Genomic DNA, 25,940 nt, shown 5'->3' with positions numbered 1-25,940 from the left:
TCTTAAGTCTTGTACTGCCTGGTGAGGAGTAGAGGATTCGGTGTTCGGTAGAGGTGTTTAAGGAGAGTTTTTCTGTGACTGTTGCTTGATGTTTTAGCTCTGCGCATAGTCCCTTCCTTCTATGTTTGTTTACCTTGCTAATTCCTTCGGTGTTTTCCTTCTGTTGTCTGTGAGTGCATATTTTGTATGTTCGGTATTTTTATTTATCCCTGTACATCATTTCCTTGTTTGTCTGGTTTGTGTATTTACATACACTATTCCTCCACACTTTACTGGGTGTGGGAGAGGACAGACAAGGTCTGATTCAGGAGAACAGCTCAGCAAGTTACATGGCCCTAGCATTTTCAACATCAAAAGTAACCTGGGGAGCAGGGATAGCTAGGGCGCCCCTAATGTTAGGGATAGGGTAGGAACCCTGGTCCCAGGTTGTCAGACAACAGTATCGTGACATAAGGTTATTTCATACATATTTTTTTTTGCATTGCTTATTCCAATTATTGTTGCAAGCCATGATAAAACACAACTAATGTCAATCATAATATTGTTTCATTTAGCAAAAAAGCATGTAAGCAGGCTACCATCAGATTACCAGGATTTACAAGGAGGCTTTTGACCCCTTCTAAAATTTTTGTTTTTGCTTTTTTGTTTTTTCCTCTATTTCTCCCAAGAGCCATAACTATTTCATTATTATGTCGACATAGTCGTGTAAAGACTTAGATGATTTCATTTTTAATGATGCCATTCACTTTACCATAAAATTTACTGAAAAATGCAAGATAAAAATCAAACTGGGGTGAAATTGTGAGGAAACCCAATTCCAACATTGATTTTTTTGGTTTCAGTATGTGGTAAAAAGTATTGGCAACATAATTCCATAGATTACGGAGATACCAAACATGTATAGTGGGTTTTTTTTCTATTAAAAATTCTTAATTTTTGTAAATAAAAAAGTATTGGTTTGTGTCACCACTTTCTCAGACCCATATCTGTGCTGCCAGCTTTTGAAGAAAAGTCGGACACCAGAAGTATTATAGAATAACTTTTTTTTATTTCTTGAAGAAGAAGTGGGTTACACTTTGAAACGCATAGAAAAATAAAAGAAACCGTAATGTTTTCATACTTCTGTCATCTGATGTTTCTTCACAAGCTGGCTGTGCGGATATGGACCACAAACTTTTCATGTTTTACTTGCTCTTCTGGTGAAATCACTCGTGGATCCGCAGCAGCGTTTCAACCCTGGATCAGGTCAGTATACATCGATACAATTTCTGATATTTATCAACCAGATAAGACCCTATCCTTGTGCTATTTTTTCTCCTCAGCTTCCTTTGCATATTTTTTGTAATGTGAGCTGTAATTTTTATTGGTATGATTTGAAATATATGCAACATTTTAATTGCTGGTTTTTTTTGCGTTTTTGAGGAAGTGATTGAAAAACGGCAATTCTGGAGTCTCACAATTTTTTTGTGGGGTTTACCATCTGGATTAAAAAATATATATTTTGGTAGATCGAACAGATGCAATGATACCAACCTTGCAATTTTTTTTTTCATTTCTTTCTTTTTGAATGGGAAAGAGGGTTGATTTAATATTGTAGCTTTTTTTAAATTTTGTTTAACTGCTCTTAATATATTTTAAGTCCCCCTCGGGTTCTTGAACCTGTAATTGTTTTTTCAATTGCACAATATATTGAATTAAATCAGTATAGGTATAATATTTCAGTATATAAAGAAACTAACAATCTACTAGGAAGCCTAGCTATAGGCAACCCATCAGCACCCCACAACTGAGTGGCGGGGGGCATTGCGCTCTTGGGTGAATCCGCACCCCCCTTTCAGCCAGGTTAAACAACTTTAATTTCTGCTTCTGATCTATCTCCATACACCTGCACCTGATGTGTGATGTCAGAAAATAACAGCAGCATGAGATTAAAGAGCAGTTTTTTAGAGGCAGGTTCCAGCTGTGTAACAACATTTGCAGCAGACACGTATGGAGCAATCTCAGCTTTCTGAGCTTATTCCATGCACCCACCGAACCCATACATGTATGTCATATGTCAAGAAGGGGTTAAATAACAACTTATACCAAAGAACCCCACTAATGTGTACAAATGTCTCCTGATGCCAAATGATGGGAGAAATAAAAATCTAACATGCCTGATCCTTTTTTCCTGTTGGAGATAAGCTGCTGTCTGAATATCTTTAAATTTACCCTAATAAATATTTCACTGACTGCAATTTAATCAGCATGAGACTCATTTAGAAATAAGACTTTCCATGACCTAACACTTTCATATCAGAATTAAATATTTGATACGGCAAAGTAATTTAGTGTATTGTAAATGTAAATATTAGATAAGCTATTTCTTACAAGCTTTTCTCTAGCATGAAATTTTAATCACATTTTATATGAATATGTTTGCAGTTTTAAATTAACTGATCAAAATGAAATAAGTTAAATGTCAAAGATACTAATTTGATCTTAATTGGCAATGGCATAAAAAACTATTTGTGAATAAGAGCTGAATAAGAATTAAGACTTGCGTGACAGGCCGATAATTGCAGATAAATACACAAAAAATGGATGAAATCCTGGGCACCTTAGAAAACTAACACCTAATCTAATAGGCCATTTTTTGGTCCAATGACCACATTGTAATACTGAACCAATCCCAAGGGGCACAAAAAAATAAAATAAAAGGGGTACGTACATGAATACATCACCAGAACCAAAATCAGAGCAGAAGTACATCACCAGAACCAAGTTTTGAAAAGTTGTGAGTTTTTGAGGATAATTTGGAGAGTTTCTGCTCAGTTACTGCTCCAAAAACTCAGTTTGAACAAACCCTAACTTAAAACATGAATCCATCACCTGAACCACTCACAACATGAATCCAGCACCAAAGCCGCAGTCAGCACATAAATCCATCACCAAAAGCAATGTCAGTACATGAATTCATCACCAGAATCATCATCAGTACATAAATACATCACCAGAACCACTGTCGGTATATGGATACAACACGAGAACCATCATCAATACATAAAAGCACCGAACTTAGGGCAGTGGTTAGTTGCAAGGTCAGGTCAACCCCACCATATACACTTGTACTACATGCATCTGCAACTCCCATTATGTCCTTAACATTGGTAAGAAGATGCTGGGAGTTGTTACGAGCCATCATCAGACTGTGAGCCTTATGGAAACTGCACCAATATAGAACCACTGATGAGAAGTAGTCACAAATAAACTTTTACACCCAGGTACTTTACAGTTGACATCTTCTCTGATTGATGTTGCCTCCATCCCTTTTATCTCCATGAAGTACAGACGCCATGATGAGATTCCATACCCACAACTCGTCTTTGCAGAATTCCCTCTTTTCCAGCCTTCTGCAGCACATCCTGACACAGTGCCTTTGAATATAAAATTATCACGATAACACACATGAATAAAAATACTTGTCAATGCTGTGCTCTTGAATAATAATTGCCCCCTACTGTGCTCCCTGCACAAAATATGACCCCTACACTTTCCCTTTTATGATACATGTACTCTACACCATCCCCACTTAAAAAATTATAACCACTACACTGTCCTCCCCTATGAACTATACAGTAACTGCTACTTTGTCTTTCCTTACCAACTATGGCCTCCACATTGTCCTCCTCATGCCAACCCCATGCTCCTCTGCCCCTGTCCCAGCACTCATGTATTCAAATGTTTTTGCGCATGAAAGATGCAAATACAAAAAGAAGGGTACCGGTTCAGGTATTCAAAAGGACAACATGCACAAGAGCAAACATCTAGAGAATGGCAATTTCTTTGTAAATTTTGTAAGCTACATGCATAAATCAATATTATAATCCCAGGAGTACAATGTAAAAGGACTAGTGATGAGCGAGCACTAAAATGCTCGGGTGCTCAAAGCTCGGGTTGAGCACATTGGAATACTCGGGTGCTCGACCCGAGCAACGAGCCCAATGTAAGTCTATGGGAAACTCGAGCATTTTTTTGGTCTGCAGAAGATCAAAAAATTGCCCAAATTGATGGGAACAGTGCTCAATTAAACATCAGGCAGGCAGAATATATAGGCAGACAGGCAGGCAGGGTATATAGGAGGGTGCATGAAAAACAGAGCAGGGCACTTGGAACACACTAGTAACCTCCAATTTTCATGCACCCGTCTCTTTAAAAAAGCCGACCAGCAATTCATCATCGGCATACACCGGTACCCGACAATTTAGAACAGAAAGAATAGAGCATCACACATAGATTAGATAGATAGAAACATGTCAGTCACATATATAATAAGTACAGTGACAGTGTTGGTTACTGTACTTGTTATTTAGTGTTAAAATAAAGGATTTATAAAAAAAAAAATTATTGTGTTTTTGTCTCTTTAAAAAAGCCGGCCGGCAATTCATCAGCGGCATACATCGGTACCCGACAATTTAGAACAGAAAGAATAAAGCATCACACATAGATTAGATAGACAGAAACATGTCAGTCACATATATAATAAGTACATTGATAGTGTTGATTACTGTACTTGCCATTTAGTGTTAAAATAAAGGATTTATTATAAAAAAAATTGGCGTGGGGTTCCCGGTAATTTTAGTCTCTGGCGGAGGTTAAGCAGATGGCTGGGGCAGATGTTTGAAGCCTGGCTGTGACGGCATCCAGATGAGCCGAGTTCATGTCCAATGAACCCAGCTCACCTCATGCACGTCACTGACAGCGTGGGAGAATTCTCCTGTGCATGTGGTGCCAGCAAATGACGTCACCGCTTGAGCAGGAGAATTCTCCCACGCTGGGATGGCATTGAGATGGCAGACTGGACGGTAGCAGAACACTGCCATCCAGCATGCCATCCTTCAGAGACACTGAGGAGCGCAATTTTTGCATTGCTCTTTTATTTATGGATTTATTTTTACAATGTCCACTGTGCAGGTTAAAAAATATATATGGTATTTTCATAGTTTGGGTTATTTCGAATTCAATGATACCACTGATGTGCATTCTTTTTACTTTTATATTTTCCACTATAAAGCTTTTTCTATTAGGGAAGACAATTTTTGTTGGGATGCGGGGGTTTGTGTTTTTGTGGTTTTTTTTAGACATTTTTAAAAATGTTATTTTTTCCTAAGTTGATTTTTTTTAGTCACACTACGTGAATTGAACTTCATTTACTTTGATCGCTTATATAACACAATGTAATTGTGTTGCATTAAATTATACTTGTCATCATAGACCCAGTCTCTATAAAAAGCAAGGTGAGCAGCATTCCTCTGTCTAACCACCTAGATGCTGCAGTTGCTATTTACTATGGCATCTAAGGGGTTAGCCTGCCAGAATCATGGCTACTAGTAATCCCAGGAGTTGAGGCAGGATAAGAGAAAAGTAATACAGTTCTCCTCTTGATATTGATCTCATAAATGTACAGATAGCACCCATAAGATAAGACTGATATAAATCTATGGTGGGATAGAGGGAATTGGAAGTTGATTACAACATACATTTATGGTGCTAGTCGGCAACTGGTTAAAAAAGTAATAATTTAAAGTGACAGGATCATTGTAACAAAATGTATTTCATATATTCTCATTATTTAATATTACAGTAAGACGCAATGGTTTGAAGAATCTTGGAATGGCTTAAGGAATACATTCTCCAGCACACTTAAACAGACTTTAATTGAATGTCTTTATTTTTAGTCCCATCAGTATGTTTTTCTTTGCATGGTTTACAGCATATACTTAAACTGTCCATAACGAAAATAAAATAGCATGCATGACAAGCGCTTTACCCAATATGCTGCATCCTTGCTATTTAAGTTGTCTAACTGTTCACAATGTTTTGTGTAATAGATGCCTTCGAGAAGCAACATATGTTGATTTTATGATCCTATGCCATAAATAATGCCATCCAACCCCCTAGTTAAATTTGCTCTAGATGTTATTAAAAATGCAGCTGCCATTGCAAATGTAAGGTTGAAAATACATGTTCAGTTTCTGATAGTTAATATTCTAAGATAGGTAATTTACATATTATTCTAGTTTCCAAACAACTATAGTTTCAAGGAAGAAAAAAAAAAGAATTAATGTAAAGGTAGCAATCAGGCATTCCAGTACAGCATTGCAAAACCTTGCACTGCAATGGGTGCCTATTAGTGTTGAGCGAGCACTAAAATGCTCGGGTGCTCGAAGCTCGGGCCGAGCTCACCGTGATACTCGGGTGCTCAACCCGAGCAACGAGCCCAATGTTAGTCTATGGGAGACTCGTGCATTTTTGCGGCGGCACCCCCGGTAGTCTGTAGAAAGCCTAAAAAGTGCCCAAAACGATAGTGACAGTGCTCAAATGACATGGGGACAGCATGGGGATCGCCCCAGGAAGCATTTCTGACCCCCAGGTCACTGCTATCAACAACGTGGTCAGATGTATTAAGCCACTTTTACGGGCTCACAATAAAACGTTCAAAAACGAAACTGAAACTGTTTTCCTGTGAAATATGTTAAGGAACATCCTTTCCAGGGTAAAGACTTGTGTATAAGGTAAAATAAATAACCAAAACAAAAATACTCCTCCACACCTTGGGCTATGTTCACAAGTAGCATTTTTTATGCGTTTTTGCACTTTTGTATTGCTTTCAACCGTGACAAATGCATTCACCGGGAAATGTCATTTTAACATTTTACAATCTTATCTGGCCATGTGCTGTGTGACACATGCATACAGTGCTGAAAAGACATGGGAACAGCATGGGGAAGACCCCTGGAAGCATCTCTGACACCCAGGTCACTGCCTAAAAGTGTGCCCATCAGAAGTGATCCTTGCCGCATCAGAAGATTCAGACTTGCAACTATCCCCGTGCAAGTCCTTGTCCCAGGGCAGTGTTCAATTGTACCTCCCCCATTCCTTGCAATGCAAGCACAAGTATGCAGCCTACCACCCACCCACCCCCAGGCTGCAATACCGTACTGCTTGCTTGCTTGCACTTGAAATTGGGCCTTTTAGGCATGTGGGGGTCGGAATCTGGCCACCACATCATGGCTGTGTCGACGGCCTGGTATCCATACTCGGTCCCCAGCCACCCCTATTTGTCCCGTTAACCTTCCCCACACTTTTCTTAGCCTGGCCTGCTTTAGGGCAGCATTGACCGAGCCCACCAGACCACCAGACTCCTCCGGTGGGCCCTGGCTTCTCCATCAGGGGAGTTGAGAGTTCCAAGGTGAGGAGCATGATGATGATGATAGAAGTTAGCATCTGCTTTGTTTTCTTGGAATGCAGCCTGCCACCCACCCACCCCCAGGCTGCAATACCATACTGCTAGCTTGCCGCGCGGCCGGGTGCCCACACACGGTCCCCAGCCGCCCCTATTTGTCCGGGTGCGCCTTATACACAAGCGCACATACCAAAACATTACCTGTGCCCTTCCCAGTGTATTTAGTGGGAAGGACAGCCTAACCACAAACACGTGGACAAGTGAATGTGGCCAGGGATGGTTCATCTCACTGACGCCTTCTCACTGGGTTAATATTGTGGAAGCCGAGACACAGTTGGACACTGGGATGCAACACGTCCTCCAGACATAGAGGATTGCGGGTCCTGGGTCAATCATGCTTCAACACAAAGTTCAGAAGGTAGACAGCAGCAGTGGTCGGCCTACTACACAACGAGTAAATTATTCATGATCATGAGGCCATCCATCTCCTTAGCTTTCTGTTCCTTGGAATGCAAGCGCATGTATGTAGTAGCGGCTAGGCCTGAGGTGGTCAGCGTTTTGGCGCATATCCTACCTCCTCCGAGGATTGCTGGATGTTTTCTTGCTACTTTCCCAGTTCTATGACTCCCGTTCAAACAAAGCTTCAGTTGATGAATGATGGATGAGGTGGTGGCAAAGAGAAAGAGCAGGAGGAACAGGGACCATTCAAATCAATTTCAGGCCAGTCAACCACACATGTCTTGTAGGATATGTTTCTGTACCAAAAGGAGCAGTTTGGCTACACAGTTATAGGGCATACCTTGAGTGCAATGCCTACAAAAAATTTCAAAGCACTCCAATGCCCCTTGGAAGTGACATGGAGGTCAGAGGGCCTTAACTAATCTGTTTTTTCCATTTATAGCAACTGGGTCTCCTGTACACTGTTGGCCTAAGCAGTGAATGGAAGGCTTTCCAAAAATTATGAGGAACTGCAATGCCCCTTGAAACAGACGTGGATTACAGTGTACTAAAAACCTTCTACCCATTATTGGGGAATGAGTCTCCCTTAGTGTTCGCCTATGCATTGAAAAGAAAAAGCTGACTAAAATTAGGAGGAAATGTAATGCCCCTTGGAAGAGTCGTGGAGGTTAGAGGTAATTAAAAACAACATTTCAATGCCCCTTGGAAGAGCTGTGGAGTTCAGAGTGGTTTAACAAGACGGTTTTAATGCGCCTTGTAAGAGACGTGGAGGTCACAGTAGCTTAACAAGACCGTTTTAATGCTCCTTGGAAGAGTGGTGGAGGTCGCAGTGGAATAAAAAGACAATATCAAAGCCCCTTGGAAGAGTGGTGGAGGTCGCAGTGGAATAAAAAGACAATATCAATGCCTGTGGAAGAGACGTGGAGGTCACAGTAGCTTAACAAGACGATTTTAATGCCCCTTGGAAGAGACGTGGCGGTCACAGTAGCTTAACAATACCGTTTTAATGCCCCTTGGAAGAGTGGTGGAGGTCGCAGTGGAATAAAAAGACAATATCAATGCCCCTTGGAAGAGTGGTGGAGGTCGCAGTGGAATAAAAAGACAATATCAATGACCCGTGGAAGAGACGTGGAGGTCACAGTAGCTTAACAAGACCGTTTTAATGCCCCTTGGAAGAGTGGTGGAGGTTGCAGTGGAATGAAAAGGCAATATCAATGCCCCTTGGAAGAGTGGTGGAGGTCGCAGTGGAATAAAAAGATAATATCAATGCCCCGTGGAAGAGACGTGGAGGTCACAGTAGCTTAACAAGACGATTTTAATGCCCCCTGGAACAGACGTGGAGGTCACAGTAGCTTAACAAGACCGTTTTAATGCCCCTTGGAAGAGTGGTGGAGGTCGCAGTGGAATAAAAAGACAATATCAATGCCCCTTGGAAGAGTGGTGGAGGTCACAGTGGAATAAAAAGACAATATCAATGCCCCATGGAAGAGACATGGAGGTCACAGTAGCTTAACAAGACGGTTTTAATGCCCCTTGGAAGAGTGGTGGAGGTCGCAGTGGAATAAAAAGACAATGTCAATGCCCCGTGGAAGAGACGTGGAGGTCACAGTAGCTTAACAAGACGGTTTTAATGCCCCTTGGAAGAGTGGTGGAGGTCGCAGTGGAATAAAAAGACAATGTCAATGCCCCGTGGAAGAGACGTGGAGGTCACAGTAGCTTAACAAGACTGTTTTAATGCCCCTTGGAAGTGTGGTGGAGGTCGCAGTGGAATAAAAAGACAATATCAATGCCCCATGGAAGAGACGTGGAGGTCACAGTAGCTTAACAAGACCGTTTTAATGCCCCTTGGAAGAGTGGTGGAGGTTGCAGTGGAATAAAAAGCCAATATCAATGCCCCTTGGAAGAGTGGTGGAGGTCGCAGTGGAATAAAAAGACAATATCAATGCCCCGTTGAAGAGACGTGGAGGTGACAGTAGCTTAAAAAGACGATTTTAATGCCCCTTGGAAGAGACGTGGCGGTCACAGTAGCTTAACAATACCGTTTTAATGCCCCTTGGAAGAGTGGTGGAGGTCGCAGTGGAATAAAAAGACAATATCAATGCCCCTTGGAAGAGTGGTGGAGGTCGCAGTGGAATAAAAAGACAATATCAATGCCCCGTGGAAGAGACGTGGAGGTCACAGTAGCTTAACAAGACGAATTTAATGCCCCTTAGAAGAGACGTGGAGGTCACAGTAGCTTAACAAGACCGTTTTAATGCCCCTTGGAAGAGTGGTGGAGGTCGCAGTGGAATAAAAAGCCAATATCAATGCCACGTGGAAGAGACGTGGAGGTCACAGTAGCTTAACAAGACCGTTTTAATGCCCCTTGGAAGAGTGGTGGAGGTCGCAGTGGAATAAAAAGACAATATCAATGCCCCATGGAAGAGACATGGAGGTCACAGTAGCTTAACAAGACGGTTTTAATGCCCCTTGGAAGAGTGGTGGAGGTCGAAGTGGAATAAGAAGACAATATCAATGCCCCGTGGAAGAGACGTGGAGGTCACAGTAGCTTAGCAAGATGGTTTTAATGCCCCTTGGAAGAGTGGTGGAGGTCGTAGTGGAATAAAAAGACAATATCAATGCCCCTTGGAAGAGTGGTGGATGTCGCAGTGGAATAAAAAGACAATATCAATGCCCCGTGGAAGAGACGTGGAGGTCACAGTAGCTTAACAAGATGGTTTTAATGCCCCTTGGAAGAGTGGTGGAGGTCGCAGTAGAATAAAAAGACAATATCAATGCCCCGTGGAGGTCACAGTAGCTTAACAAGACGGTTTTAATGCCCCTTGGAAGAGTGGTGGAGGTCGCAGTGGAATAAAAAGACAATATCAATGCCCCTTGGAAGAGGGGTGGAGGTCGCAGTGGAATAAAAAGACAAAATCAATTCCCCGTGGAAGAAACGTGGAGGTCACAGTAGCTTAGCAAGACGGTTTTAATGCCCCTTGGAAGAGTGGTGGAGGTCGCAGTGGAATAAAAAGACAATATCAATGCCCCGTGGAAGAAACGTGGAGGTCACAGTAGCTTAGCAAGACGGTTTTAATGCCCCTTGGAAGAGACGTGGAGGTCACAGTAGCTTAACAAGACCGTTTTAATGCCCATTGGAAGAGTGGTGGAGGTCGCAGTGGAATAAAAAGACAATATCAATGCCCCTTGGAAGAGTGGTGGAGGTCGTAGTGGAATAAAAAGACAATATCAATGCCCCTTGGAAGAGTGGTGGAGGTCGCAGTGGAATAAAAAGACAATATCAATGCCCCGTGGAAGAGACGTGGAGGTCACAGTAGCTTAACAAGATGATTTTAATGCCCCTTACAAGTGCCATGCAGTACAGCATATTAAAAACATTATTTCCATTATTGGGGAGTGGGTCTCCCATAGTCTTTGCCTATGCCTTCCAAGCAAAAGCTGCCAAAAATTAGGACCGAGGAACTTGCAATTCCCCGTACAAGAGCCATGCAGTATAGCATATTAAAAGCATTATTCCCATTATGGGGGAGTGGGTCTCCCATAGTCTTTGCCTATGCCTTCCAAGCAAAAGCTGCCAAAAATTAGGACGGAGGAACTTGCAATGCTGGCAACACGGACCACGGTCACCCTGGTAGTATAGTGGTGGTGGAGGCTGAGGATAAGGAGAAGAGCAAAAAACAGCCGAAATGGGGAAGTGTATACCCATGTGTGGGTGTGAAGCGGTGCATGGGAATACACCTCCCGAAACAACATTGACTTTATGTTACTCTGCTGTCATTTGGTGGTGATGAGAAGTCTGGCCCAATCCAGCCCTTGTTCATTTTGATAAGGGTCAGCTTGTCAGCATTGTCAGTTGACAGGCAAGTGCACTTATCAGTTATAATTCCCCCAGCGGCACTAAAAACACGCTCCGATAACACGCTAGCGGCAGGGCCGGCCAGGACCTCCAAGGCGTACAGAGCAAGTTCATTCCAAGTGTCCAGCTTGGATACCCAATAATTAAAAGGCACAGAGGAATCACGGAGGACGCTGGTACGGTCGGCAAGGTACTCGCTCACCATCTTTTGAAACTTTCCACTCCTTGTGAGAGTACTCCGCGCCTCAGGGCCTGTAAGCTGGGCGGGTCTCAGAAAACTGTCCCAGAACGTTGACAGTGTTCCCCTGCCTCTGCTGGATTGGAGTTGTGTCTCTCTCGCCTGTACGCCTTGGTTGGTCAATGAATTGTGACCTCTGCCGCTATCGTGTTTAGATGGGAATTTTTTTAACAGTTCTGCAGCAAGGGCCTTCTGGTACTGCCTCATTTTTGTAGACCTCTCCACCTCAGAAATAAGAAAGTGAAAGTTCTCCTTGTAGCGGGGGTCTAAAAGTGTCACCAACCAGTAATGACTGTCACCCAACATTTTGACCATGCGAGGGTCAGGGTTAAGGCAGCGTAACATAAAGTCAGCCATGCGTGCCAGACTGGTAACGGGCAAGACTTCCGTGTCCTCACCAAGATGACGACTGACCATGCTCTCCTCCTCCTCCTCCTCCTACCCCCTGTCCTCAGGCCACCCACTCTGAACCGACGGTATGACAGTTGTACAGGTACTACCGTGGCTGTTCAAATATTTGGCCAACGCTACATGGGATCTCCTCTTCCACCACTTCAAGCGGAGCAGGCGAGGGGCACAAATATGGAAATGGACCAGTGAACAGCTCTTCAGAGTGTCCAACTGTGGGATCAGTTGCTGTCTCACGACACTCGGCATGGTGGGAGGAAGGAGCATCAGGGTGAGGAGGAGTATGCGGTCGAGACTCACGGCTACTAACACTTGACCGTGTGGAAGACAGACCGGAGGTGGTGGTGCCCTGGTGACTGGAAGTATTATCTGCTATCCAATTAATAACCTGTTCACACTGATCAATTCGCAATAGTGGTCTTGTTGTTGTGTGCTTCCCTAGTAATTCGGTGAAGAACTGGGAGCGAGAAGATGTGGCTGTTGGTTGTGGCACATTTTCACCTTGGCCACGGCCCCGTCCTCTGCATGCACCTTCACCAGAACGTCCAGTTCCATGTCCCTTGCAACGCATCTAGCCCATTGTAAATGAAGTAAAATAGCTTACACTCACACTATCAATGGCAAAAGGGTAATAAAAAGGAGATTAGAACCATGGAAGAGGAAAAACACAGTTCTATTTCTCTGGCCTACACCAGACTCTTTTAAACAGATATATTGGTGTCTGAACAGTCAGCGAGACACTGAAAATTTTTTTTTTTTAATGGAAAAAAGACAAAAGAGTGGATAATACAGAGATTTGAATCGTGGAACTGCAAAACCACAGTTATAATTTCCTGGTGTATACCAGACTTTTTAAAATAGATATATTTGTGTCTGAACAGTCAGCGACACACTCAAACTGTTTTTTTTATGGAAAAAAGGCAAGCAGGTTGATAGCACCCAGATTTGAACCGTGGAAGAGGAAAAACACAGTTGTATTTCTCTGGCCTACACCAGACTCTTTTAAACAGATATATTGGTGTCTGAACAGTCAGCGAGACACTGAAAATGTTTTTTTTTTATGGAAAAAAGACAAAAAAGTGGATAATACAGAGATTTGAACTGTGGAACTGCAAAACCACAGTTATAATTTCCTGGTGTATACCAGACTTGTTAAAATAGATGTATTTGTGTCTGAACAGTCAGCGACACACTCAAACTGTTTTTTTTATGGAAAAAAGGCAAGCTGGTTGATAAAACCCAGATTTGAACCGTGGAAGAGGAAAAACACAGTTCTAGTTCTCTGGCCTACACCAGAATCTTTTAAACAGATATATTTGTGTCTGAACACTCACAGACACACTCAATTTTTTTTTTGGGGGGAGGGGAAATACCAAAAGGTTAATAACATGGGTATTTGTACAGTCTGACTGAGGAAAAACAAAACAAAACAGGATTTAGATGAAAAAAAATGATTTTTCCTGGCCCCTGAGACCTGGGGATAAGTCTAGCAATTTGACCAACAGGAGCACGCAGGACTGTAATGCAGTGTTTGCTGGTATAACCACTGCGTCTCCTATACTGCCTGCCTGCCTGATATCTGGGATGGATATTAGTCCTGAGAAGGACTGTTTGTTTGATTTGGCAGGCTTCAGAGACCCTACACTAACTATTTCGCAGTATGAATCTCTCCCTAGTTCTGCAGCACTGACCCTACACTGTCTGATCCGGAGCGACTGTGTCCAAGATGGCGGCGCCTGGTTTTAAATACTCGAGGTGACGCTGTGCGGCCAGCCAATCACTGTAATGCCCACAAACAACATGGTTGTGGCATTACATTGACTGGCTGGCAATCCCTGCATGTTCATTGGCTCTGTAAAGAGCGCCAAACATGCAAGGCGGAGACCCGAGCTCCCGCCCGAGTAACCAGGAAATGCTCGGTGCTCGCCGAACATCCCGAGTAGTGAGATGCTCGGGCGAGTACCGAGCAGTGTCGAGCATGCTCGCTCAACACTAGTGCCTATTTGAGCCCTTGCTATGAATCCCCCTTTCTTCTATATATGCTGATGACTTAATTAAAAATATTCGAACATTTTTGACATGGTCTTTTTTCATTTAAACCAGTGTTTCCCAAACCCCATCCTGACAGCCCCCCACAGGTCATGTTTTCAGAATCTCCTTAGTATTGCACAGGTGAGAGAATTCCTGATGCCTTGATGATACTTCAATCACCTGTGCAATACTAAGGAGATCCTGAAAACGTAACCTGTGGGGGGCCGTGATGATCGGGTTTGGGAAACACTGATTTAAACTAATCACCCCTGCTATAGTTTTTTCCAGGATGCTGGCAAGTTTCATAGAGCATAGAGATAAGCTGAAGCTAAATTGTGCAAAACATGCAAAAAACAAAACAAAGCATATAAAAAATCAATCCCCTCCGCGAAAAGTTAACACTCTTCATTTTATCACATGAGATGTGCAGTGCTAGAGGCGATGAAACAATGGTCACTGATTACATTCCAACAGAAAGAGAAATGTTCCTTCAGTGCACACCACCTTGTGCATAGCCCCTTTCCTCTCTGAGCACTTATAGTATAGTAGACTCTGTCTGGGTGTCTGCCCGAAAATGATGCACAGCAGAGCGCGCGTTCACGGTACCATTATAGTCTATGGTCCCATAGGTGCATATGTCCGAATCCCGTTTTCGGACGTAAGCCCCAATGCGGCTACTGAACAGGTGCCTAAACACAATGTGAAAACACCCTAATGCATCCAAAATTCCAGCACAATGTTCTGTAAAGAAGGACTTGATCTTTATTTCCTCAGATGAGTGCATTAAAAAGATTACAAAGTTAGAAGGGAGAAAATAAAAAAAACGCTTTTGGGCTGACGCATTTCAGACCTAACTCTCTTTACTTATATCCCATGGCTATGAGTCAGAAACACTTCAGCCCAAAAGCATATTTTTCATTTCTTCATGCTAACTTTGCAATGTTTTCAGTGCACTGCATATGAAGAAATAAAGATCAAGTAATTTTTTTATGGAACCTTGTGCTGGTGTTTTGGATGAATTATAAATGATCAGTATTATGCAAGTACTATCAATTTTTTATGCATTTTTAGATTGTAGAAGCTTTAGGCTGGTCAGTAGTGGTGAGCGAGCACTAAAATGCTCGGGTACTCGTTGTTCGGGTCGAGCAAATTGGAATGCTTGACTGCTCAGTCCGAGTAACGAGCCCAATGTAAGTCTATGGGTAACTCGAGCATTTTTCCGGTGGCCTCCCCCAGCAGTCTGCAGAGGGCCTAAAAATTGCCCAAATCGATGGGAACAGTGCTAAAATTACATGGGAACAGCATGGGGAAGACCCCTGGAAGCATTTCTGACTCCCAGGTCACTGCTGTCAACAATGTTGTCAGTGATATTACTCCACTTTTACGGACAATAAAACATACAAAAACAAAACCAAAATGGATTTTCCTGGAAAATATGTTAAGGAACATCCTTTCCAGGGTAATGACTTGTATATAAGGCAAAATAAATAACCAAAAACAAAAATCCTCCTCCACACCTTGGGCTATGTTCGCATGTAGCGTTTTTGCACTTTTGCATTGCTTTCAACCGTGACAAATGCATTCACCGGGAAATGTCATTTTAACATTTTACAACCTTATCTGGCCATGTGGTGTGTGAAACATCATCAGAAACATCCTGTTTCATTTATGAAGGAGGGATTGTGAAAGTCACAAAAACATTTTTTTTACAGCCTTACTATTCTTAAAGGGCCATCAGTCGGCTATGCTTTGTTGTTCCCATTATTAAAGAGTGAGTCTCCTATACTGTTATTGCGTATGCAGTGACTGCAAGGGCTGCCAAAAATTTGGATGCACCCCAATACTCCTTTGAAGAGACATAAAGGAGGGTCTCAGTAAAAAAAATGTTCACATTATAAAGTAGTGGGTCTCCTATAGTGGTAATGCCCATGCTGTGACTGCAAGGGCTGCCAAAATTTGGGAAAAAAAACACTATCAATTTAAAGACACATATAGCTGGGCCACTGTAACGAGTACGACATGTTCCCATTAGAAAAGAGAGGGTCTGCTATAGAGTTATTGGAGTGATGAAGAGGTAGTTATCCAGCAACTCGTGAAAGTGACTTAAAAAATAGCCTTTATTTTGAAAAAATTAAAACCATGAGACCATGGTGCAAATAAAAGCGTACAGAGGCTTACGCGTTTCGGATACGTAGATCCTTATTCATAGCAATGGCTCACATGAGGACCGCCCCAGGAAAGGAAGACCAAGAGTCACCTCTGCTTCTGAGGATAAGTTTATCCGAGTCACCAGCATCAGAAATCGCAGCAGCTCAGATTAGAGACCAGGTCAATGCCACACAGAGTTCTATCAGCAGACACATCTCTTCAACAACTGTTAAGAGGAGACTTTGTGCAGCAGGCCTTCATGGTAAAATAGCTGCTAGGAAACCACTGCTAAGGGCAGGCAACAAGCAGAAGAGACTTGTTTGGGCTAAATAACACAAGGAATGGACATTAGACCAGTGGAAATCTGTGCTTTGGTCTGATGAGCCCAAATTTGAGATCTTTGGTTCCAACCACCGTGTCTTTGTGCGACGCAGAAAAGGTGAACGGATGGACTCTACATGCCTGGTTCCCACCGTGAAGCATGGAGGAGGAGGTGTGATGGTGTGGGGTGCTTTGCTGGTGATCTGTTGGGGATTTATTCAAAATTGAAGGCATACTGCACCAGCATGGCTACCACAGCATCTTGCAGCGGCATGCTATTCCATCCGGTTTGCTTTTAGTTGGACCATCATTTATTTTTCACCAGGACAATGACCCCAAACACACCTCCAGGCTGTGTACAGGCTATTTGACTAAGAAGGAGAGTGATGGGGTGCTACGCCAGATGACCTGGCCTCCACAGTCACCAGACCTGAACCCAATCGAGATAGTTTGGGGTGAGTTGGACCGCAGAGTAAAGGCAAAAGGGCCAACAAGTGTTAAGCATCTCTGGGAACTCCTTCAAGATTGTTGGAAGACCATTTCCGGTGACTACCTCTTGAAGCTCATCAAGAGAATGCCAAGAGTGTGCAAAGCAGTCATCAAAGCAAAAGGTGGCTACTTTGAAGAACCTAGAATATAAGACATATTTTCAGTTGTTTCACACTTTTTTGTAAAGTATATAATTCCACATGTGTTAATTCATAGTTTTGATGCCTTCAGTGTGAATGTACAATTTTCATAGTCATGAAAATACAGAAAAATCTTTAAATGAGAATGTGTGTCCAAACTTTTGGTCTGTACTGTATATATGGTGATATGGTAGATATGGTGGTGATATGGAGGAGAATGTGGAGGATGAGGATGAGGAGAAGGAGGAGGAGAAGAGCAAATAAACAAAATCAGGAAGCGTATACCCATGTCTGGGTGTGAAGACAGAGGTGCATGGGAATAGAGTTAGACCTCCCAAAAGAAAACACTGTATTTCACTTTATGTTACGCTGCTATAATTCGGTGGTGTTGAGAAGTCTGGCCCAATCCAGCCCTTGTTCATTTTTATAAGAGTCAGCCTGTCAGCATTTTCAGTTGACAGGCGGATGTGCCTAAAGGTTATAATTCCACCGGCGGCACTAAAAACCCGCTCTGACAGGCCAGGACCTCCAAGGCGTAGAGAGCCAGTTCATGCCACGTGTCCAGCTTGGATACCCAATAATTATAAGGCACAGAGGAATCACGGAGGACGTTGGTACGGTTGGCAAAGTGCTCCCTCACCATCTTCCGAAACTTTTCCCTCCTTTAGAGAGTACCCCGCACATCAGGGCCTGTGCGATGGGAGGGTCTGAGAAAACTGTCCCAGAACTTTGACAATGTTCCCCTGCCTATGCTGGATTGCATTTGTGTCTCTCTCGCCTGTACTCCTTGGTTCTCCAACAAACTGTGACCTCTCCCAGCGTTTTCAGATGGGAATTTTTTAAATAATTCCGCAACAAGGACCTTCTCGTACTGCACCATTTTATTAGGCTTGTCCTTCAAGGGAATAAGAGACAGAAAGTTCTCCTTGTAGCGTATGTCGAGCAGTGTCACCAATCAGTAATGACTGTCACCCAAAATTTAGACAGCGCGAGGGTCACGGCAAAGGCAGCGTAACATAAACTCAGCCATGTGTGCCAGACTGCAAAGAGGCAAGACTTCCGTGTCCTCACCAAGAGGACGACTGACCATGTTCTCCTCATCCTCCACCTCTTCCTCCTCCTCCCTGTCCTCAGGCCATCCACTCTGAACAGACGGTATGACAGTACCGTCTATAGCGCAGGAAACTAGCTCCTGTTCTTCCTCCTCCTCTTCCTCATTATCACCCAATACACGTTGCCATGAGATGAGGCTGGGCTGTGAGTAATCACCCTGTATGGTTCCTTGCTCCATCTCATCGTGCTCCGCTTGCAATGCATCCTCTTTGATTGTGAGCAGAGAGCTTTTCAGAAGACAGAGAAGCGGGATGGTGACACTAATTATGGCGTCATCGCCGCTCACCATCTTAGTGGAGTCCTCAAAGTTTGTTATAGGTGATATGTCTGACAGAGAACCATGGTTTTAAATAGCAGGCCTGTAATTTACTAATATTACTCTACACAGAGACCTAGTGTGAATAGCTTGACCGACACACTGCAACAAAATGAAAATGGAAGAAATGGCTGATTTTGGAACACTGTTATAGGTGATATGTCTGACAGAGAACCACGGTTTTAAATAGCATGCCTGTAATTTACTAATACTATTATTCACAGACACCTAGTGTGAATAGCTTGACTGACACACTGCAACAGAATGGAAAAGGAAGCCAATATTTTCCACGTTCAGTTCAAATTTCTGGATTTTTATCGCTGAAATTTGGAACATATCTGGCTGTATTCTGCATTGCTAACAAGCAAATGGAGCAGAAAAATCATGTACTCTGGATTGCTTTTTAAGCAAATAACCACGATTAAGTTTAAAAAAAAAACTTGCCCTGGCCCCTGATATCTGGGACTATGTTTACAAATATCTGTAATTATTACAGAAGCAGCAGACAGGACGTTCAATGGACCCTCTTGCGCTATATGCACTGCAGTCTGCCACATACACTGCCTGCCTGCCTAACACTGATTATTGGAAATTAATTCATCGGTCACTCATAAGTTGCTGGTGCAGTATACATTTATTTACAGGCAAAAAATTAGCTCAAATAAATAAGAGTGAGGGCGACAGTAGACGTTTCGGCCAACATCTAGGCCTTATTCATTAAGTCGCTATTGAGTTTAGATTTGAGTAGATGCCTGAAAAATGAGTGGGTGCCAACGTATGGGAATAGTCCAGTAGAGAACTTCACTAGGGTTCCATAGCTGGACAGCCTGAAGGGATCTGTGGTTCAGTGAAGGTGGCTCTCCTGCTCTTCTACCCCCCGCAGTAGCACCACGTAGGACCTCCTTAATTACCCTTTAGGTGCAGGAGCGCCATCTTCACTGAACCATAGATCCCTTCAGGCTGTCCAACTATGGAACCCTAGTGAAGTTCTCCACTGGACTATTCCCATACGCTGGCACCCACTCATTTTTCTGGCATTTGCTCAAATCTAAACTCAATAGCGACTTAATGAATAAGGCCTAGATGTTGGCCGAAACGTCTACTGTCGCCCTCACTCTTATTTATTTGAGCTGATTTTTTTGCCTCTAAATAAATGTATACTGCACCAGCAACTTATGAGTGTGCGATGAATTAATTTCCTGCATCAATTGGGCATCATAGGCCCATTCCATCAGCACCTCTCACCATTGACAGAGTGCACGCTAATTACTTACCGAATACTGATTATATACACCTGGATTAGTTCTCAGAAGGACTGTTCGGATGGATATATATGTTGTGGAATACCTATACTAACAGGACATTCAATGGACCCTCTTGCACTATATGCACTGCAGTCTGCCACATACACTGCCTGCCTGCCTAACTCCTGCTATCACCACTGATTATATGCAGCTGGATTAGTCCTCAGAAGGACTGTTAGTTCAGATGGATATATATATATATGTTGTGGAATACCTATACTAACTATAAACAAGCAAATCTCTTCCTGATTCAGCAGCACCTCTCCCTACTCTGCCTGTTTCCTGGGTAGACTGTGACGAGCATAGCGGCGCCAATCACTATAATACCACAACCAACATGGCTACGGCATTACAGTGCGTGGCAGGCAATCCCTGCATGTTCATTGGCTCTCTAAAAAGTGCCAAACATGCAGGGAGGGGACCCGAGTTCCCGCCCGAGCAACCCGGAAATACTCGCCGAGCACCGAGCTTGTCGAGCACCGTGATGCTCGGGCAAGTACCGAGCAGTGGCAAGCACGTTTGCTCATCACTACTGGTCTGGCTTACTTCATGCTGCCCAATGTGGAAGTCATAGTGGGTCGTCTTATGTGTACGTCGCTTAAAGCAGTAAATAAGTGTACCGTTTTCAAAGGGATGCAGCATTACAGCACACACACATAAAAGCAAACTCCTTTATGGCAACTTTCTGAAGCTGAGCTGCTCACAAGGAACTCTCGCCAGGAGCATAATGAGAATGTTGTACTATAAATATTTCTGCTATAGAATATGTACTAAAAGGAAAAAGCCAAACTTTTGCCAAACGTTAGAAATGTAGCACAAGCATGGCAGGGTCATGTTGTACATGCTTAGTTTTACATAAAGTTGTCAGCAGGAGCCAAAGTGCCATAATGGGTCCAGTCTTCTCAATAAAAGACAAAATGAGCAATGTTTAGTGCAAATTAGGAATTGAACAATATCATTGAAATTTTTTTATTAAAATCCATGAAGGGGAATTTGGACTGCCATAATACAGATTAGTTTACCAGTATATTAAGAAAAAAATGGCAAAATTGGTAACATCTTAAAACTGGGTAGATTTGCAAATTGTCTACTCCAGCTGATCTACAATAAAACTTTTATGTTTCTTGAAAGCTTCCTCTTCATTTACAGTGAGCGTTTTGTTTTGAGCATTAGCTTTATGATTCTCCCTATCAATTTCAACAATTCCAATTTGCCTGATCCTTTAAATACCTTTTTTTCTATTTTTACCAAACAGATAAAGAGTCAGTCGCGTATTACCCTGAATCAGAGCACCAAAAGAAAGGTATGTGAATTTTTTTTTCAAGTAACAAAAATGGATTTATATCTGTTAGGCTAGATAACATCTGAGAGATTTTTTTTCTCAGATATCATCCTAGATGAATCCTAGTTGCTTCCATTTTTTTATTCACATGTAGACTGTCTATTTTTTATATATTGACTCCTAACAATGGAGCCGTTAAAAATAGATGAAACGCAGATGAAACTATAAAGTACAAAGTATGTCTTCAGTATGTCATCTCTCTGTTTTACAAATAGGGTCACCGTGACGTGGTGGGATAGTATTTACATTTTTTTTTATCAAAGTCATGTTAACCAAGTATCCGATATTATGTTCATGCACTATTGCTATTTATTTACTGCAGGGTAATTGCTCATTTTGCTTTTTTAGATGTGTGAATGTAGCCTAATTTGCATGTCAAATGGCAAAGGCTCCTTTTACTATTAAAGATGTTTGTGATGCCAAAAATTATGGATTTTTTAATCTTAAAGGGGTTTTCTTTTGTTTGTACAAAAACAACCACTGAGTATGCAATGTCTACCTTGTACATGCATTTTTCGATCCAGCCCCTGATCCAACTTCCTGTACTAGACCCCATTGAGAACATCCTGCACAGGTGCAAGAGGTGTAGATACCAAAAGAATAAACTTGTGAGCAATCTGCCATGTCATAGGAACTGGAATAGAACAGTGCAGGAGTGCATCATGTGACCCGCAAGAGAAAAAGGGAACACAGGCATGTAGTAGTGGTGGAGGTAATAGTCTGTCCCTGATACTAGAAAGGGTTAAAAGCATGTTCCCAAAGTTAGAACCTTCTGGGGCTGCAGTTTGGCCTAGGTAGGGTTAACTGTGACAGCTGGCCCAGTAGAGGAAGGGGGAACTCAGTGCTAGTGTGAAGTGCAGGAAGTGAGCACAGTCAGTATTGTGCAATTCAGCAGAAAGCATCAGGCTCTGTAGAGTCTGCTAGAGTAGACCTTGGCCTAGTATCCCGGACAGTGGATCACCAGAGAATCTGCAAGAGTCCCCTTATCTGGCCTGGGAACCTCGAGAAAGTCATCAGGCGCCTGGGGGCACATTTTATCTGTGAGGCTGCAGAAGAAGTCAGGACTGAAGCACTCAGAGGTGGAGAGAAATGGGATCCAGATATACTGTCATTGGTTAGGAAAAGTCTCTAGGGCTAGAGAGGAAAGCAACAGAGATGCTTCACCTAGATCGGGAACCAGGGCTGAAGTTGTATCCGGTACCTGTGGGAAGCATGACAACCCTTTGGGCCTTATCCTTTATACCTGCCTGTAAATACTGTAAATTCTGCCAGTTACCAAGTAGAGTTCTGGTTGTTTTTATGAACTCTGTGTCCTCTGAATTGATTGCTGCCCTGCTTCCAGAAGAGGAATTCCTAGAGTCAGAAGAGGCCAGCTGGACAGAAATAAGTGGGAAAAACCACATACACAGCAGCACCCCAGAGCTAGGACACAATTTGTCTGTAGGGTGCCGAAGCGAGCATGGGCTACAGTTCGCCCATGACTAACTCGTTTGGGCACCTTACAGGTACATATTTGTTTAGCATGTCTACAATCTTTATAAGATTCTATGGGGGCGATTCATTAAGACTGGCAATGTTAATGATGTGCTCACTGGGATAGCCTGACATGATTTATTAAGCTGCATGCACCACTTGATGAATCAGATACTCAGTGTGCGCCGCCACAAGAAATGTAATAGTGACATTAATTATGATGAATTTGACTGGCGGGCATGAATACACCCCAACCAGCCCATATTGGCATAACTAGCCAAGACTGGCATATAAATGCCAAAAGTCGCAATATGATTGTGCATGTGCCGAGTTGCATGAAAATATTGGGACTTATTTATGTATAAATGCCAGATTTATTTTCCCAACCATGAGCTGTTTTAGTAACACATATGCTAACACATGTTAAACACTTTTTGATTCTTTGCTCCACCTCGTCCGTTCAAAGGAGAAAAGGAATTTTTCGTCTTTTGGGTGGATCTACATGATCTACAAGGATCCGAAAGTTAGACTCAAATACATACTTCATTTGAGAATTCATCTTATAAAATGTTATCTTTCTTCTTTTTCATTTCTACCTGCTCCATGTCTTGGCTGATTTACTTTACACCTGCATTTTGGGCCAAACTAGTGGTGGGTGACATTAACGAATTTGCCATATCGCTTGACTCCTTTTACTTACTTTTTCTGTAAACTAATCACAACTGTTGAGGTGGGTAAAAATGGTCTAACACACCATAAATTTTCATCATGTACGTCACCCATTTGTCACAATTGGTGCCAAAATTCTAGTACATTTTGCTAACTCAATCTTATTGAAGTTTTCTATGATGCAATCAAAAATGAAATTGACAGTGATATTTGTACATGGACTAATTGCTTGTGCAGAATAGAGTAAATATAGATTGAATGAATTAGGGACTATGTATGTTCTGCAAGTTTCTAATATTACACTTTGTACTCTCAGTTTTACAACTTGATTGGTCATAGCGTTCTCTATTGTCGAACTCCTACTTCTTAGCACCTAATTTCCTGAAGTAACTTTTTAAAGCTTATTGCAGAGAAAAATACCAAAACTTTCATATATTTTTAATGGTGAGATACATTATGAATACAAAGGATGAAGAAATCTTGAAATTAGTAGTCCCCGCAGGAATAAGGTTGGTTCACTTATGACCACATCTGAGAGTGAAGAGAAATGGGAGGACAGTGTGAAAAACATATTACTTATTCATCAAAGAGCTAGACTCTAGATGTGAAGACCTTCTAGTTTATGTTTCTCCCTATCTAAGGTATTAATATTTAAGGCTAACTGTACAAACTAAATAAGCAAAACTTTTCTTCATAGGATTTCACACTCTGCATATTATGTGTAGGAATAAATATATAATTGAAGTATGGAACATAAAGTATATTCATTGTATATTCAAAAGTTGTGCAATGTTCTAATATATATGAAGTACCTACCCAATCCTTAATGTTTTGAAAGATTTCTGCTTGTATGTTACGAATGAGATCCAGAAGATGAAAAGTGTGCATTGACTGTAAGCTAAAAAAGTTCTGTATTATAAGAAGCCTGACACTTTTTTGACTGTGACATTACCATGACCATGACCATGACATATTTTTATTCTTAGGAAGTAAACAATAAAAATTTCCATTAAATGAGTACAAGCAGAAAATTTGCAAACTGTAAAAAGTTATGAAGTATATTATACAATGAGTATAGGAAAAGTCTTCTGAATTGGCTTTTTAAGGGTTTCTTTCTACTAACTTCTTTTATGACATTTCAGTCAATCAGAGTTTGATTGGTGGGAGTCCTACCATGGAGACCCCTGCTAATTTTGAGAATAAGGGGTTCTTGTTCTCTGTTCTCAGTAGAGTGGTGACCTTTTATGCATGGTCACTCTCCATTGAAATCTATTGGAGGTATGGACATAGCAAAATATCAGATTATTCATCGGATAACCTCTTTAAATGCTAAGACAGTTGACATTCAAGACTGCTGAAAAGAAGTCTGGAACACAGTGCATATGAAAGTTTTTTTTCTTGTGAAAATAAAGCTTTTACTTCCAGCACCAGCGCCATTGTAAGTTGCAAATTAATTGCATAACTTTCTGATTTTTTACACCATCCTTTAAAATTAAGATATACCATTGATTTGTATTAACCTCAGTGACAAACTGAAAATATACAATGTGAAGCCCAGCTGTGCTTGGTATCACAACTCCTAGAAGGGTGTATTGAAGGATTCCTGCACAAGAGGCCCCCATAACCATTCACACATCTCCACCTTCCACCTCACACCACCAGAGGGAGCTCCTTAGGGAGATATAAAAGGGAAGGTGGAGCCAGGCAGCAGTTAGTCTAAGTCTGTTGATGAGTTCCTGCAGAGCGAGACACAGAAACAGGTCAGTCTGCAGTGGAGCTCAGTGACTCAGCAATTCCTCTGAGAGTTCAGTTGGTGTAAGCCTGAATACAGAGTGGAGTCCAGACTCGGGTGTAGCTCAGAGAGGTGAGCTTTAGGTGTGCCGGCGCCATAAGATTGGTGAAAAGCGGCACGCTGCCGTTAGTGTGAGTAGCCTATTGAGGGTCCGAGTAGGCCGAAGGCGAAGGAGTAGAGAGTTCGTTCATAGGGGGGCAGAGAAGCTTAACTAGCTCACCCCGAAGAAGCAGTTACCGGACACCGGGTCCGAAGCTTGCCGGGATCTCCACGACCCAGTAAGATAAACCGGAATCCCTGGAAAACTACAGGTCCCAGGATCACTAAAGTGCTGATACGTACCAGAGCCAGGAGACACATAGGCCCCGTAGGTCGGGAGCGTGCACTCCAAGAGAAGGCCCTACCACAAGGTCAGCCAGCGCAGGACAGAGACAAAGTTAGGCCTAGCTCCAGGCAGGTCAGAAACTTATTACGCAGCAGCAAGAACCAGGAGGCCCAAAACCCGCTCATTGGGGAGGATCCGGACATACACCCTTCACCCTACAGTGCTCCGGGGAGAGCCTGAATTTCCATCAGTAAAAGGTACTGAAGTGACTTTTGTGTCCGTCCCTGTTCT

The 25,940-nt window shown here is 42.4% G+C and overlaps 1 protein-coding gene across 2 annotated transcripts in view; it reads left to right on the top strand.

The window, feature by feature from the left end:
* RASGEF1B (RasGEF domain family member 1B) overlaps positions 1-25,940 on the top strand; it is a 690,877-nt gene that overhangs the window by 99,972 nt on the left and 564,965 nt on the right. Inside the window, exon 2 of one of the 2 annotated variants that reach the window (XM_073637007.1) lies at positions 21,304-21,351. The exons of the other annotated variant lie outside the window; for it this stretch is intronic. Coding sequence (XP_073493108.1) covers positions 21,304-21,351 — 48 coding nt within the window. The remainder of the gene's footprint in view (positions 1-21,303; positions 21,352-25,940) is intronic. 2 annotated transcript variants of the gene reach the window in all.

The sequence above is a fragment of the Phyllobates terribilis genome, unplaced genomic scaffold (assembly GCF_046119375.1).
Source record: "Phyllobates terribilis strain yellow unplaced genomic scaffold, ASM4611937v1 Scaffold_1__5_contigs__length_1240528914, whole genome shotgun sequence".
NCBI lineage: Eukaryota > Metazoa > Chordata > Amphibia > Anura > Dendrobatidae > Phyllobates > Phyllobates terribilis.
The sequence above is the reverse complement of the archived record's forward strand: the minus strand, read 5'-3'. Positions and strand labels throughout refer to the sequence as shown.